This window comes from Pocillopora damicornis, chromosome 2 (genome assembly GCF_964200805.1).
Source record: "Pocillopora damicornis chromosome 2, jaPocDami1.2, whole genome shotgun sequence".
Classification (NCBI taxonomy): Eukaryota; Metazoa; Cnidaria; class Anthozoa; order Scleractinia; family Pocilloporidae; genus Pocillopora; species Pocillopora damicornis.
The window spans coordinates 31,311,754-31,326,743 of record NC_142671.1 but is presented as its reverse complement, the minus strand read 5'-3'; the positions used below and the strand labels follow the sequence as shown (position 1 = coordinate 31,326,743).

Genomic DNA, 14,990 nt, shown 5'->3' with positions numbered 1-14,990 from the left:
TTGTGCTTTCACTCATTCAGTTCGCATTCTTCAATTTTTCATCAACAATTATGATATTTTGTGATTTCAAAAGTGACTTCTAAGGGATCGGAGGAAAAAATGCACGGAAGAGAGCCTACTTGATCGATAATATGCAAACTGGTTAACATCGGCAAATATTTTTATTGGCTCTTAAATGACATCAACACTGTTAAGATTTGAGTCTTAACTGTTTTGTCCAAATCAAGATATGCATGCAAAATGTCATAGACTTAAGAATACCGTGTGTGTCTTCAGCTACACTTGCAATGCGTTGCTGGACAATTTCCCTTGGCACAATTCGATGCACACCAAGCATCCATTCCGGCATTACCAGTCCACGGACCAGCGGCGACGCACTTTCCTCCTGCACCCCCTCCCCCTGGAGTTGTGGGACTTACTGGAGGTGGAGCTTCAGTAGTGATAGGGGGAGGCGGAGGCGCTTGTGTGGTATTTGGGACGGGAGGTGGGGCCTGCGTTGTCATAGGTGGAGGAGGATTGGTAACTGGAGGTGGTTGTACCCCGGATGTAAGGTATTTCTTGACAGCGTTCATCAATGGGTACTTGCCTTGCCCGCAGTGCTCCCCAGAGAAGTCATCCAAGTCAATCGCCCAGAACATAACACCTCGTAGTGCGTTCTTCATTACCACGTTGTCGATCTTGTAGATCAAGCTTGCCGGGTTGTCGAAACCCACCCAATCCTTCCCCTTGTAACCGTACGGTGCCATGGCCTTGTTGTCTTCCACAACAGTCAGTCCCATTTTGCAGATCTCATAGTAAGCTAGGAACCCCTCCGCGCCTGTGAACTTTCCTTTGGGGGTGTACTGGTAATCTCGTGCCGCATCAAGGCCATTTGTTGCTGGGCTTGATAATCCAAACGCACGTCCGTACGTAGCTAGACCAAGGACAATCTTGTTAGCTGGCATCCCTTTCCTGATTCCCGGCTTTTCCCACGTGTCCCTGTTGTTCATCCAGTACCACACAGCAAAGGGGAGGGTTAGCTTGTCGCCTTCTGGTCCCATAGCAGCGTGATGCCCTGTCTTGTATTCCCACGTGCCGTGAAGATCATAAGTCATTAAATTGATCCAGTCAAGGGGCTCGGCAATAGCAGCAATGTCGTATGCGCCTTTGATAGTCCAAAGTCCTGCCGCCACCGCTGCAGTCAACAGCAAGCGCTCTTTCCCAGTCGCTTTAGCTTCTGCCTCGAATGCAGCTCTTAACTCTTGACAAAGAAGAGTGAATCTTCCCTTGTCGCTCTTGGGAGATCCACCGCGCATCCCAGGATACTCCCAGTCCAGGTCTAGACCGTCAAATCCAAACTTCCTCAGAGTGTCAATGGACGACTTGATAAAAATCGCACGTTTCTCTTTCGTAGCCACCATCTTGGAAAATGGGCTGTCTTTCTCTTCATGGGTCCAGCCGCCAACAGCGATTTGGGTCTTCAGCTTTGGGTTGACTTTCTTGAGTGCATTGATTCTTCCGTACAGATCGTGGTCGTTTTCTTCGTAGATCTCCAATGTGTGAGTCGCGCGGCTGACCTGTGCAAAGGAGAAGAGCACATGGGTACATAGGAATGGATCGATGTCTTCAGGCCAGAAGGTTCCTCCTTTGGGTCGGTACTGAGACCAGTTGGTGTAGTAACATCCACGGATGTACTCTGAAGCCGTAGGCTGGAAAACAAGCGCAAAGCTAAGGAGCAGAGAGATCAACACCAATTTCATCGTTAATACTCAGTGATGCACTTACAGCTAGAAACTGTCCTGAGGGGTACTGAAATACTAACTGTGATTTTTATAGCGTAAGCTCTATGCAGGGTTGAACTGTATACAACACCTGTTGTCTGTATTTTTTCAAGGTGCACGTTTTCGTTGACAACGATCCACCATGAAGTAGCATCAGTTGTTCAAGCATGTCCCTCACGAGCTGCACGTGTAAAAATAATTGTTCAGGGAGCGATATTTTTGCCAAACATTGCATTCTGCTTTATACGCCCTCGCATCCTCCATAAGTGTAAAAAAACACTGTGCATTATCTCTAGAAACACGAAGGACTTTCTTGTACTCCATTTTTATGACAATATCTAACTTACATAGTTAATCTCGGGAGCATAGACTTGGGTCGGGAAATCATTGTTATTGTTATTGGATACCTCAAGGCATATAAAGGAGTCAGACATCACGGCTTTTTTTCAGATATAACACAAATGAATTTCAAATTGACCAGTGAAACAGTTTTTTTTTCTTCAGAAATATCCTAAATCAACGCTATCTAAGACAAGCATTTTAAATTGACTTATCTATCTTGTGATGTGGACCATCTAGGATTTATGACTATCTTATGATATTTATTTTACTATCTCTCTATAAATGGAGAATAAAATTGTATTGTTTGTTGTTGACATGTATTGTATCTACAACCTTTTAGTTTGTTATCAAGCACAGTATGCCAAGATGTTGGTTATTTATACAAGAACTGAATTTTCTCTTTGTAGAAGGGTGAAGTAAGAGTAAACGAACACTGTCTTTAACAAATGGTGTTGTTGACTTTGTCTGCAGGTGTTGCCTAATCTTGCGAAAAGCTTTCAGAACTTTTTTTTACCATCTCTTTGACTGTCTTTTTTTCTTCAACTACTCTTTAATCTAGCTATGTATTAAGGAAAAATTGAATAAATTATGTGAAAAATATTTTATTACAGGTTTGATTTATGTCGTTGGACAAATTAGAACCAAAGTTTTAGGAAGCTTTTCAAAGTTTACTCACATTGTAGCCCACATGCAGAGTCGGTTCCTCGCATATACCTGATGATTCATTTTCCATGTTCCAACACCAGTTTAATAAACTAAAGAAATTTCCTCCATAAAATTCTTTTGACTTCATTTTACGGATTTCATTTTTTCCTTTATTTCATTGTACCCCAGATTTTTGTCTCTATAAGTTTTGAAAGGAGCGTGTGGAAAAAAAACCAAGCGTTAGTCAGTAGGATATTCAAAGGGGAATCGATGATATAACACGTTTGGTAAATCTGTATCCTTGTTTAGAGTTCTTTTGAGATTGTTATATGATTTTTGGGGGGATTCTATAAATTTATCAAATTTCAAATGGTAAGGGATTGCGTGCGATAAACTGATTTGACAATTCAATTGATCTCAGCGCATATAAAGGCATTTTCTGCCGATGAAAAGGAAGTTGAGGGATCAAGAGTATTTCCTAATAACTATGTCTTTTCTCAATTTTGCGTGAAACTAGGAAGGGATGAGGTACAATTTTTTCGTCCTCACGGCTGGTGGATTTTGTGTCGAAATGAAAAAATAATGAAATTTATCGGGACATAAAGTGTGAGTTTTTCACAGCCTAAAATAAACTGAGTTTCTTTCATAGGGACTTACGTCAGCTGAAAACACCCTATGAGATCAACTAAACCAATACAGGCTTCGTGTATCTCTTTCCTTCTCACAATCCAAATCGAAAGCCAGACTGGTTGTTCCCCGAACTAGTGTTGGTCCAAAGATTACATTAGTACAGCTAGTTTAATAACCTAGTAGCGATCTAACGAAAGAGTAATTTGTTGGTCTTATAATCGAAAGACTCAGCTAACGCCTGACTTTATCATTATTACGATTAAATATACCTTTTATTACAGTATGTAACCATAAGTTAAAATAAAATGCGCAAGATGAATGATGCATATCCGACACCCTTAAGTAAATCCCTAAAGTACACGATGAATAACCCTAAATAAACCCTTATTAAAAATACGTTGGTAAATTTTGCCAATAACCCTGTCATGTATTTTACTCTTACAATAGTCTAGCCATGGCGTTCTGTGAAGTCCCTTGATCTGTGGTGATTGCGTGGTTTGTTCTGGGGTCAGGGTCAGTCTAGCTTCATGAGCGAAATAAGTCAGGTAATTTTGTTGAGAGACATTTTATCCAGTGCCTCTTTCCACCCAGAAGTCTGAGCGGCTGCCGCCGAATTTTCTCAGAATCCTGACAAAACGCCGGGAACAGTATGGAATTAAATAATTCTTATCTCGACTAGAGATGACTGAACACGTGCTTAACGGCAATGAAAGAAACCCTAGGCAGAAAAAGTCTGCTTCGATGATAACTGATGCTAGATACTAGAACGACGGAAATCTAGTCGTTTTTTGTTTCCCGTAATCTTGTCCATAGGTAAAAATGAGATTCTTTTGATGTGTGGTATTTGTGATAAGATCTCCTTCAGGGGATCGAAGAAAACACTCAAATTTATCTCGTTACCAACATTGGGCTTCTTCGTTCATTACTGCAATTACTGGGTTACTTTGCCGACCAAGGGTCTGGAAACCAATGTAGTTTTAAGTAGGAAAACTTGGCGCGGGCGGCTGTAGTCTTGAATCTGACTGGTTGAGCGAGTGGAGTAGGTTTTCTGGCTAAAACTAGCAAAAAACAAAGGATAGCAAAACCACTATATTTCTTTCCACCTGTAATTGAAAATTGCTCTTTAACCCTGGTTTAACAGATAGCAAAATTTTGGGACTTATTCCAACTTAATGTAATACTATTTTTTTTCTGTCTCGTATTAATAGCTAACTAATTGAGACTACATTTTGATATGAAAATGCCTGTTTACAGGTAACAGTACTATACAAATGCCTAATGATTCTTTTGAAAATATTATGACTCAAATGTTTTGGAGTATTTCAGTGATTCATTTCTTATTCTACAGAAAGAACTAGACTCAAGTCTATCTATCTATGTTAATTTCTTACTTGCCAAGTGCTGGGGCCATTCTGGGGAATATTGGCTCAAGGTCATGGCAGTATCAAGTGTACTAGGGTACACATGAAAATGACCAAGATTCAATATTCCCCAGTTTGCATCAAGCAAGTGAGTTTAGTAAGTAGTTTATTATATGGCACTCAGACCAAACTTGTTTAATTTAAATTTTCCAGCTTTTATGACCAGAAGTACCATGCCTTATGACTGTTTCCATGGAAATGGGCTGTATAGCAAAATACAGACCAGGTCAGAATACTTGGATTTACTTTAGGAATACCTTGCCATGCAATAAATTTCTATATTTTGTTTATTAAAAATATGGAACCTCAAGCATAGTAAATTAAGCAGAACCTTGTTTTTCCACTATACACATTGTATTTCAACTATAGGTACCTTCCATAGTTAAGCAAATGTACAATGATGCCTCATAGACATTTTCTTATTGTTATAAAGGAAAAAATATAACTCAAGTGAGATCACCAGGTGAGATTACATCAAATGTCCACGGACTCCCAGCCAGTGGTTCACCATTAATCTCCACGGATACCTTGTGCTTGCCACTACTTTGTGGGATGCAGGTCACTTTGTAACTACCATTTTGATTGTCTTCTATTTCTTTATATAACTCTTCCTCTGTAGAGGTAGAAATATTGACAACAACCAAATCATCTTCACAATAGATACTCTCTCCATCTTGATTTCTTGTAATGATTGTGAAGCAAGTCTCCTCCCCTTTCATCACTGTCTTTGAGAAGTTTCCCTCAAGCACAGATCTTGTCATGTCTGTGGAACGAACAACAATGTTACCTAAACTAGCCTTCAATACTTCCGTAAATTCCTCGTTTGGGACATAATCAACATGAAGTGGTTCAAAACTATCCTCATCTTCAACCTGTAAAGTCTGTCCAAACTGTTCTACAAAGGTGAAGTGCTCATCCAGAACTGGAAGGGGCAAATCACTTTGCAACACCGTTTTCCCATAGGAAAGAAAATCTTTCAACATTGCTAATCGTGATTCATTTTTTTCTTGTTGCTCTTTAAAGGCACTTTGATTTTTATTTCCCAGGTTTTGTAACGTTGCGAGAGCTTCCTGTTCATATAACCTCAGTTTCATGATAAGTTCTTCAACGTTCTTGTGAACCTCCTCTTCAACTGCCTTTATGTTACGTTCCATTCTAAGAGCACCCTTTTTACGTCTCTCAATCTCTGTTTCACAATCACTCAATACATTCTTGAGCTTCTTAACAGAATCCATCACGTTCACTTTGCTTTTCTCTGAGGCTTGCTCGATGCCTTCGACATCATGAATATTGTGAAATTCAATCACGCATAGTTTACAAATACAAACTTTGCAGTCGTGACAATAAAATTCTACAACTAGTTTCTCGTGTTTTTCTGTTTTACACATGACAGGTCTTCGGATGATTCTTTCAAAATCTTGTTCTGTGAGATCCTGGATCAGGATGGTACGATGAGATTGGGCTAAAGTTCCACACTTACGATTGTTTTCACAAGATTCACACATAAATTTCTGGCACTCGAAACAGTAGCAACGCAAGGTTTTGCTCTGGTTGCACATCCCGCAGGTTTTCTCGCAAGAATCGGAGGCTGCAATGGAAACAACTTCTGCTAGTCTGTTGAGGTAGAAAGGAGTTGGAAGTTCGTCAAATGTACCTTTGCCGGGAATCTTGACAAACGATCGACAAGCAACGCAGATGATGTCTGATCTCCCGTCAACTGTTGCATCCACTGCTTGTCTGTTGAGACATTTAAGGCAGAACGAGTGGTTACAAGGTAGTTGTTTAGGTTCCTCTACTGTTTGGTGACACAATAGGCACTCGGCTTCTTTTTCCAACCTTTGATAAGGTGAAGTATCTTCCCTTCTTCGCTGGGCAGTCGCCATTTTTCTGACTTAGCTCTCGTCCTCTTGCTAGTTTCCAGGCTCTTCAGTCCTCTGTCTTTCCCTGAGTTTAAGTTGGTCTCCCAACTAAACCGGATTTTTCAAAGACATTTCACCGCCAGGGCGCAACATATCTAAGTTTTTTCAGTTTTATCATACAACCACGCTAGCTTACTTAAAATCTTTGGTTGGATGTTGGAATCTTTAATTGTGGTTAAAGCTCTTAACTCTTTCACTTTAGTTCCACTTTAAGACTATGCTTGAACTGTGGCAAGAGGTAGAGACTGGAAATGAACACGATTTTTCTTGTGCTTGTCAATTACTGTCTTTAAATAAAACGTTTCGTGTTTTTAGTGGTCAACGAAAAACCTGCTTTGTGCAGATCAGTTCAAGCAAGGTAGATAAAGTGATTTAGTTTTAGCTAATCCGGGCTACGCTCACGTGAAAAATAGTCACAAATTACGAGATGGATAGAAAAAGTTAAAGAAGAAAACAAACATAAAAGCCTTATGTAACTTGTGGCATTAGCCAATGGAAGTTAACTGGAAATCGTTAGGCAGCCCTTCTCGTTTGGTGCTGATTCAACACCTAGATTGATCAACTGTTCAGTATTATATCGAAAGGGATACGGGATTGCGTTAGTTTTTCCACTAAATTCCGTGATCAACTGGTTGATAGGAAGCTACCGCGTGTTCTGATTTCTCCAGCATCCACCCAATCAGATGTAAAACTAGACCAAATCAAAACTTGGTCAACTGTGTTTTAAAATCGTAGGAATAATTAGCATAATGTTCACTTCAGTGGGTCAGTGATAATCCACTCGATCAAAAAGCGTCGCACAGAGGTTTCAAGATTAAAAGGATTCCTCAAACTTAGTAAACCCATCTTCTGTAGTAAAGGTTGTTCACCGACTCAGTCACGTATTCCTGGCTTTATGTGTCTGTCATAGTTACTTACGAACGTCCAATACAAAAATAACTGCTATTATTAACTGAGTTGACAACATAAATTGGCCACCATTACGAGTTTCAAAGCTGACGTTTCGAGCGTGAGCTCTTCGTCAGAACGAGCAAATTGACCGGCGTCCTACGCTCTGACGAAGGGCCAACGCTCGAAACGTCAGCTTTGAAATTCTTTACCTTGGCCAATTGACGTTATCAACTCAGTTGATAATACCAAATTTCCTTGTTACACTCTCCTACCGACGCAGCACCACAGTTTGTTTAGAAACTTACCCCTCTACAAAAAACCGAGAGAATCAAACACGATGTTTAAAGAAAAACTACTGTGTTCATCAAGATATTTTGTATTCTATATACCCTTCTATTTATAACAAGAATTTCCAAAATATATTTATCTTGATAAGAAATAACTTGTTTCCCTCTCTTTCATAATTCATTTCTCAGAAATAACAACACAACGGAGAGCAAAAAACGCCTGAAAACCCAGTGCGCTGGCTCCATTTGCGCCTATTTGATTTGACTCCTTAAGGCCTATTTACACGGCACGACTTTGTCGCATGCGACAAGCTTACGACAGGCCTACGACATGACTTAAGAGTCGTAAGCGAGTTGTAGGTTTGATTTACACGAAACAATTCGTGTCGTAAGCCTGTCGTAAGCTTGTCGCATGCGACAAAGTCGTACCGTGTAAATAGGCCCTTACTGAGTCCTTTAATTTTCAAATAACAGCTACGTTTCCCCTTGTTCGCCAGTACAATTTCTCTGGTTTTATTTACAGCATATTACTTAAAACCCTCTTTTTTTCTAAAATTTTCTAAACCTCTGCAAAAGGGAACCAGCGTCCTTCGCGCATTTGTTTTACCCATTGCAATCTGCTTCCGTGAAGTTTAAACCTCGTCCACGCGAGGATCTGAATACACGCGCACGCAATAGGCACGTAAACAAGTACATAAAAGCAGCCCCAGCGTAAAGAGCTATTTGCACTGTCGTGGAAACTAGTTCTGTCGGTGGATGAAGACGCCCAAAGATCGTCTGAGTAAAAGAGAGAATGGCCTGTTTGTTTCGCCAGAAGCCATGTTCCTATCAGAGGAGCTAGTGTTTGGCCAGGCTTGGAGAAGAGTGCAGAAGTTCCAAATATCAGCGCTGATATAGCTTGTTTACGATTGTGAAGAACGAAGTCTTCGTCCACGAGGTCACTGATGATCAGATTAAGAAGTTTGCATGTTCCCTCGGTGAAAACGCGATTACTGAAATACAACGAACACTAATCAGTTAATCAGTCATCTCTTAATTAAGGGGCTCTACCTGTTATAAGTAAAACTGAATGGGACGGTTACTTCAACACCTTTTTTTTAACAAAACTGCGCTCTAAGCCATCTTCAGTTTAGCCGAACCGTTTACTTGAATATTTATTTTTGTGAACAGTGTCAAGAGGACTTAAGGCTAATAGTGGAATGACATTTATTTTATCAAATCAACTCTTATATAAAAAATCGCTGAGACCCACTGCTTGCGTGGAAACCGCGGTTTGGGTTAAACCACGTGTAAATAACCGGCCCGAAGTGACTACAGATATTTGTTTCTAAAGATGAGCTTGAATCAATCAGTTTAAGTATAATTATGAAAGCAGTTGCCTGCAGAAAAACAAAGAGACAGTGATCTTAATGTCATAGAGAGGGACTTTAAGGTCTTTGTACCGCAATCTTCAGCAACGCAGGAGAGCATCAAATCTAACGTTATTCAGTCCTCGACAACGGACTTTAAACAGGAGATCGCAAGCTGCAACTTCATATGCTCTAACAGATAATGCTGTACTTGTTTACAACTTCGGCTCGGTCTTCATGTGAACAAAAAATCACAACTCGATCAAGACTCGTACACCAAGAACTTCTGTCAGTGGCAACAGGATCTTACCTCGCTATGTAAAAACAAAGCAAACCAGGCCAATTGGGACCGACCATGAGCATGATCACGCTAAGAGAAAGCTTAACGTAAAACAGCCACTTGATTACAGTGTACACTCCAAAGCGACGACAAAGACCCAGGAAATATAGGTTGTTGATATGAGGAGCAACAAAGGACACACCCAACAAAATGGCGCCTGTCTGAGGAGAAATTGAGTCTCCCAGTAGCTTGTCGAGAAACAGAGGAAAGAAGTTACTGTTAAAATGGCAGTGAAACACCTGCAAGAGAGAGAAAGCCAGTCAGTTTTAGGTCTTCAACTCTAAAGGAAACCCTTTGAACTTCATCGCCAAGTTTGCACTTAAGGCGGCTGGATACAGTTTTCCCACGCTCCGACTAACTATATTCAGAGCGCTCAAAGAAACCACTTTCCTATTTGCAGTTTAACGATTTTCACACGTGCGTCGACCATTGGATTAAAGTTTGAAATAATGGGCATGGTATGGCAATCGCCATTATGCATAGCAAAATGTTTGTGTTACGGGGAAATTCTATGGGTTCATTGTTGATTTATGAGCTGCGTTATGACATTGTTTACGAAAAGGGCTCTGAAATAACTTAAATTAAATAAATAAATTTTTTCATCAAGCCATTTTTGTTTATTTGAAAGCGGTTCTTTGTATCAATGGGGAATTACAGCTTTGGAAATTAAGAGTATCTTTCCTTCATTTCTTTCCCGTTTCAAATGTTATTTCTAGGTCCCTCCCAATAATTGGGGAAACTCGAGATTTTGAGTGTGGTTCGTGTTTTCATGAAGTCTTTCTTTCATAGGTACTCACTTGTATTAAGTTCATGAGAGCAAACCAGATAAAGTTTGAATGATTCATCAATTGCTTGACAAAAATCTTTAGCTCAAGAGTCTGATCAGCCTCTGACTCGGTGGAAATTTGAATGTCTTTCCTGTAAAACAAAGTTTCAGAATTACAATATACAGAGAGTAACCAAACAAATACATAAAAAAAAATTAAATATAGTATACAAAAGTTGTATCACTTGTCCCTGGAGTACTCTAACCATGCAGAGCAAAATACAGATGTGACCACAGAAGACAATGAATTTGCAAAATACAGATTAACCCTTTAACTCCCATGAGTGATCAAGACAGGATTTCTCCTTACAATATCAATACAATATCAAGCAGACAAGTGATGAGAATAAAGAAAAATGTTAATTAGGAGATTATTAGTTGATCCAATATCATATTCTCGAAACTAACATCGTCAGGAACTTTATGGCAAACAGTAAGGAGAATTACTAATGAGATCTTTGGAGTTAAAGGGTTAAAGCTAACATCTACTTGTAGAGAATATTTTTTCTGAGGATTGTTTCTTTTCTTGGGTCAAACTCAGGTTACAACTCTCTGCATTTACATCATAAAATTTCAGTTCTTTGTCTCAGAAAATGTTAAGAGATCTTATCGAAAGGGAAGTCGAAGGGAACATGGTTTGAGAAGTTCTGAATCAAGAAAAAAAAAATTGAACTGTGAGACATTTGTGGAGAGAAATAATCATTCCTAGAAAGAAGCATCACATGTCTTTGAGTGTCAAACAGTCATCTGAAACAATTAAGTATTTAACATTTACATCTTTCCACCTCCCTTCAATGGCCCCTAGCCCTGTAAGGCATTTTGTTTTAAGATGACCAAAAAAAGAAATGCACAAATACATAAAAGTGGTGATGATGATGACAACCCAACAAACTGAGTATGCTGTTTACATTCTAATATAATTGTAACTGACAAAGTATTCTTGTTGTTTTTTAAGAAAGGGTCATACTTAAATGACTGACTTTCCATTGAAGCACTGCTGCAACTACATTTAACTTAGTTTGTAGAATGTGCACCACAAGAACTTTTACAGTATTTAATTCAGACTTGCCTTTCTTCCATGTCAGGAGTGTCCACTTTCACCTTCTTGGTGGCAAAATGCTTTTTAAGCAAAAATGAACTGACCAGAAATCCAGTTAAGGAGAAGATGGTTAGTATAGCACAGAAGACATGAAATGGCCCCATGTTGTCTCTATCCCAAAACCGATATGATAGAAACACAGACATTGAACCACATCCACTGAACACTGAGCAGTACCAGTTAAGGGCAGTCCGATCTTCTGATGACAAAGCCAAGTCAGCAAGCAATGCCAGATGGTTCAAGTCAATCATTGTTAAGAAACCATCGTACAAACACAGACAGATAACAAACTGGATTGATGGATGACACCACTGAAACCATATGCAAAAGAAAGCAAGTGTAAACAGTGGTCCATATGTTATAAGTGACCTGTGAAATAAAAAAAGAAGGGTCTCCTGTTAGCTTAAATAATAGTTGAAAACTGAGAATCCTTAAAGTGGGAAAACAAGGGAGAAATCTAGAGGGATTGATGAACACAACATTACATGATTCTCCTAATCCTTTGACACCTGAAGGCATCTAATTAGTACCTACTTTCTCCCTCCAATATCACAAGAATATAGCAAATGATCACCAACCCTAAAGAAGCTCTTGATTGCTACACAAATTCTCCTTGTCAACACCTTAGGAAATGTATATAAAACAGTATCGAGAATATCCCTGCTGACGTTAGGGTGACAGTCTGTTAGGTGACATCCTAAGCCTGTTTCAGCAACTCCAAACCCACCCATTAAAATTTTACACAGTACAAAACTAATCACTATAATTATTATCAATATTATTTCTGTAATCAGTATTACAATTACTGTTATTACTATCATTGTTTCAAATAATTAAAATTACAGTTATACACTGTTTTTCTCTTCCTCATAGAGTATTTTTCTTGCAATGCCCTTTTTCTTCATGACAAGTGAGAAGAGAAATAGAGCTTCAAAAAAATATGATCACCAAGTGATCAACTCACCTAAAACGTTTTTGTACAATCTCTGATTGGCTCAGGCTTGACCTTAAAAAGGAACAAAATATTTTCCAAATAAACATTTGACTTCAATTTTCTTTTTAATTTTATAGCAACTGTGATCTTTTACTCATATGTAGCACCAATCAGGAGCTCTTAATGGAATTTTTAGATCTGAACAGAAGCTCTCTTTGCTATGCTTAACCCTTTAACTCTCATGAGTAATCAAGAGGGAATTTCTCCTTACAGTGTCAATACAATATAAAGCAGACAAGTGATGAGAACAAAGAAGAATAGTAACTAGGAGAATTTTAGTTGATCCAACACCAAATTCTCCAAACTAACATAATAAGAATTATACAGCACATAGTAGGGAGAATAATTGATGAGATCTTGGGAGTGAAAGGGGTTAAACCTCCTCTATACATATGAAATACTGCACATAATCATGTTGCTCTCACAACAATTTGCATTTGACCTTTCTGCCAATGCATGCCTTTGTAATTCTATGATTCAAAACTAATCTTCTTAATGTAAACAGTCATCTAACATGAAGTGAAGTGAAGTCATCTAACAGTTGAACAACTAAAACCAGGTGAGATCCCAGTTGTGTGAAGGGTGAATAGCATTATCTACTGGATAAATCTTTAGCCAGTGGGTAGTGTGGTATGGTTTTTTTTTTAACTATAAGCAATTTATCCATTAGATAGCATTATCTGCTCTTTGAATAATGGGGTCTAGAATGATACAAATATCCTTAGGCAATAATAAGCATGTCATTATATTTTAGTCCCAAAAACATTTTCATATATAGCAAACAAGGTTTAAAGAGAAGTTGAATTACTTGTATTAAAACATCAGAGGTATTCTACATGTCTTAAAATAAAAGGTTCTTATCCACTCTGAACTGTATTTATTTATACTGAGGGGTTATTCTTTTCACCTGGTTTGAGTTTTATGAAAAAGGGTTCCACATCTGAGTATCTATTACTAAAAGTAATTTGACTTTGGGTACAAGTTAAGACTGACTCAAATTCAAACTAGACTTTAGAGTAAAAATTACTAAGAAAGTAACTGACCCTTGATGGCTTTATTTTAAAAATATCTTTAACTTACTGATTTTTCCCAAGGGCTCTGTGATCACTCAGCCAGCCAAAAAGTGGATCATTCAGAGAATTCCATACTAGAAATATTGCCTACATGGACAAACCAAAGAAGATTAATTCATTTCAGGTGAAAACAGTTTATATGTCTTGAAAGCAGTGCTATGAAGTGCTTGAAAGGACTGAAAAATTAGTCGGGATTGCTGGCAGAAATTCCCCTCCAGCACTTTTGTAGTCTTGGCTCTCAATTTTTCTCTGACCAAGGCAAATTTGCGAAGTCGGAGTCATGTATATAGCAACAATATTCACATAATGAAACTCTAAATCGCTAATTTTAACCCTTACATTTTAACCTTGAAAATCTATCGATTTCTTTTATTCTTTTTTAAACAGTGCTCATCACCTTTAAGTTATAAAGGGTTTGACTGATTCTACATTTGAGTAAATCTCAATATTACGAATCCCAGAGTACGTGATTGGGTACGAGATTTTATTGGTTATTTATATCTGATTTTTAAAAACAAAAGAAAACCTATGCTATTTAAATAACAAAATATCAACTGACTCCAAATTAACATAATAGCATAAAAAAGAATATTCTTACCTCTCCGAGCCAAAAAGAATTACGATCAATTTTGTAAACGGAAACAAATATGTCTACGTAATACAGAAGGAACACATTGTGGAGAATCGCTATGAAAAGCGACATGGAACCATATGCTAAACGAACTGCAAGTGTCCTGTGGTACATTCTGTTCGCTAGATAATCAAAATAAATAACTTTCTCCCGTTCTAAGGCGTTAAAATTATAAACTACCGGTCTCCGTAATCATCCTGTAAAACATTAAAGGGTTCTGACTTACTGGAAGTCACTACGTAAATATTGCCAGGTTGCTAAGCCAAAAGAGGAAATGGTGCCAAGAGGAACGAAATTTTGAGGGGGAGGGGAGAGGAGGTGTAGAGGTCTATATTTTAACTTTCTCAATTCTTTTTGAAAGAAATAAGCTTTTAACTCATACTTAACGACTGTGGATTAATTTAAGACTTGACTCATCAAAGAAATGGCTAAAAAAATTATAATTTGTCTAGTCACACACCATCCTTCAAATTGACCCATTCAGATGCCCTTTGAGCTTAAAAAAAGAATTGTAAAATAATTCATCTTTTTCTGTGGTGCAGAAATCTTTTGGGCAAAATTCTCAAGAGGTAATAAAAAACAAAGAAGGAACAAGGATGACTGAGGTGGCAACATGGCCACTACATTGCAATTAACAAATAACTGGCATTGTTATATGTCAAGTTAGTCCTGAGGTAGATCTGAGGGTTCTGATTGGTTCATACTTGGTCCATAATTTGCCATATGGACTGTTTCCACCTGAATGGTCAGGTTCGTATACCGTGTATTTTTGGTTGCGAAAGC

General features: G+C 38.4%; 2 protein-coding genes and 1 pseudogene across 3 annotated transcripts; all 3 read right to left on the bottom strand.

Annotated features, from left to right (window-relative positions):
* Positions 1–142: 142 nt before the first annotated feature.
* On the bottom strand, positions 143–1,796 carry LOC113674074 (chitinase-3-like protein 1 pseudogene; annotated as a pseudogene). Its single transcript, XR_016183516.1, has one exon. The product of XR_016183516.1 is annotated as a chitinase-3-like protein 1 pseudogene (transcript).
* A 2,657-nt stretch (positions 1,797–4,453) lies between these two features.
* Positions 4,454–6,798, bottom strand: LOC113674073 (E3 ubiquitin-protein ligase TRIM71). Its single transcript, XM_027190540.2, has one exon. The coding sequence runs from the start codon at positions 6,679–6,681 to the stop codon at positions 5,245–5,247; it is 1,437 nt and encodes a 478-aa protein (XP_027046341.2). The 5' UTR covers positions 6,682–6,798; the 3' UTR covers positions 4,454–5,244.
* Positions 6,799–7,968: 1,170 nt separating this feature from the next.
* On the bottom strand, positions 7,969–14,472 carry LOC113674096 (solute carrier family 68 member 1). The gene is made up of 7 exons (XM_089195901.1): positions 14,175–14,472; positions 13,584–13,663; positions 12,474–12,515; positions 11,480–11,878; positions 10,382–10,502; positions 9,555–9,823; positions 7,969–8,887 (listed from the first exon to the last, which is right to left on the bottom strand). The coding sequence occupies exons 1-7, from the start codon at positions 14,319–14,321 to the stop codon at positions 8,455–8,457; spliced, it is 1,491 nt and encodes a 496-aa protein (XP_089052027.1). The 5' UTR covers positions 14,322–14,472; the 3' UTR covers positions 7,969–8,454.
* Between the last annotated feature and the right edge of the window lie 518 nt (positions 14,473–14,990).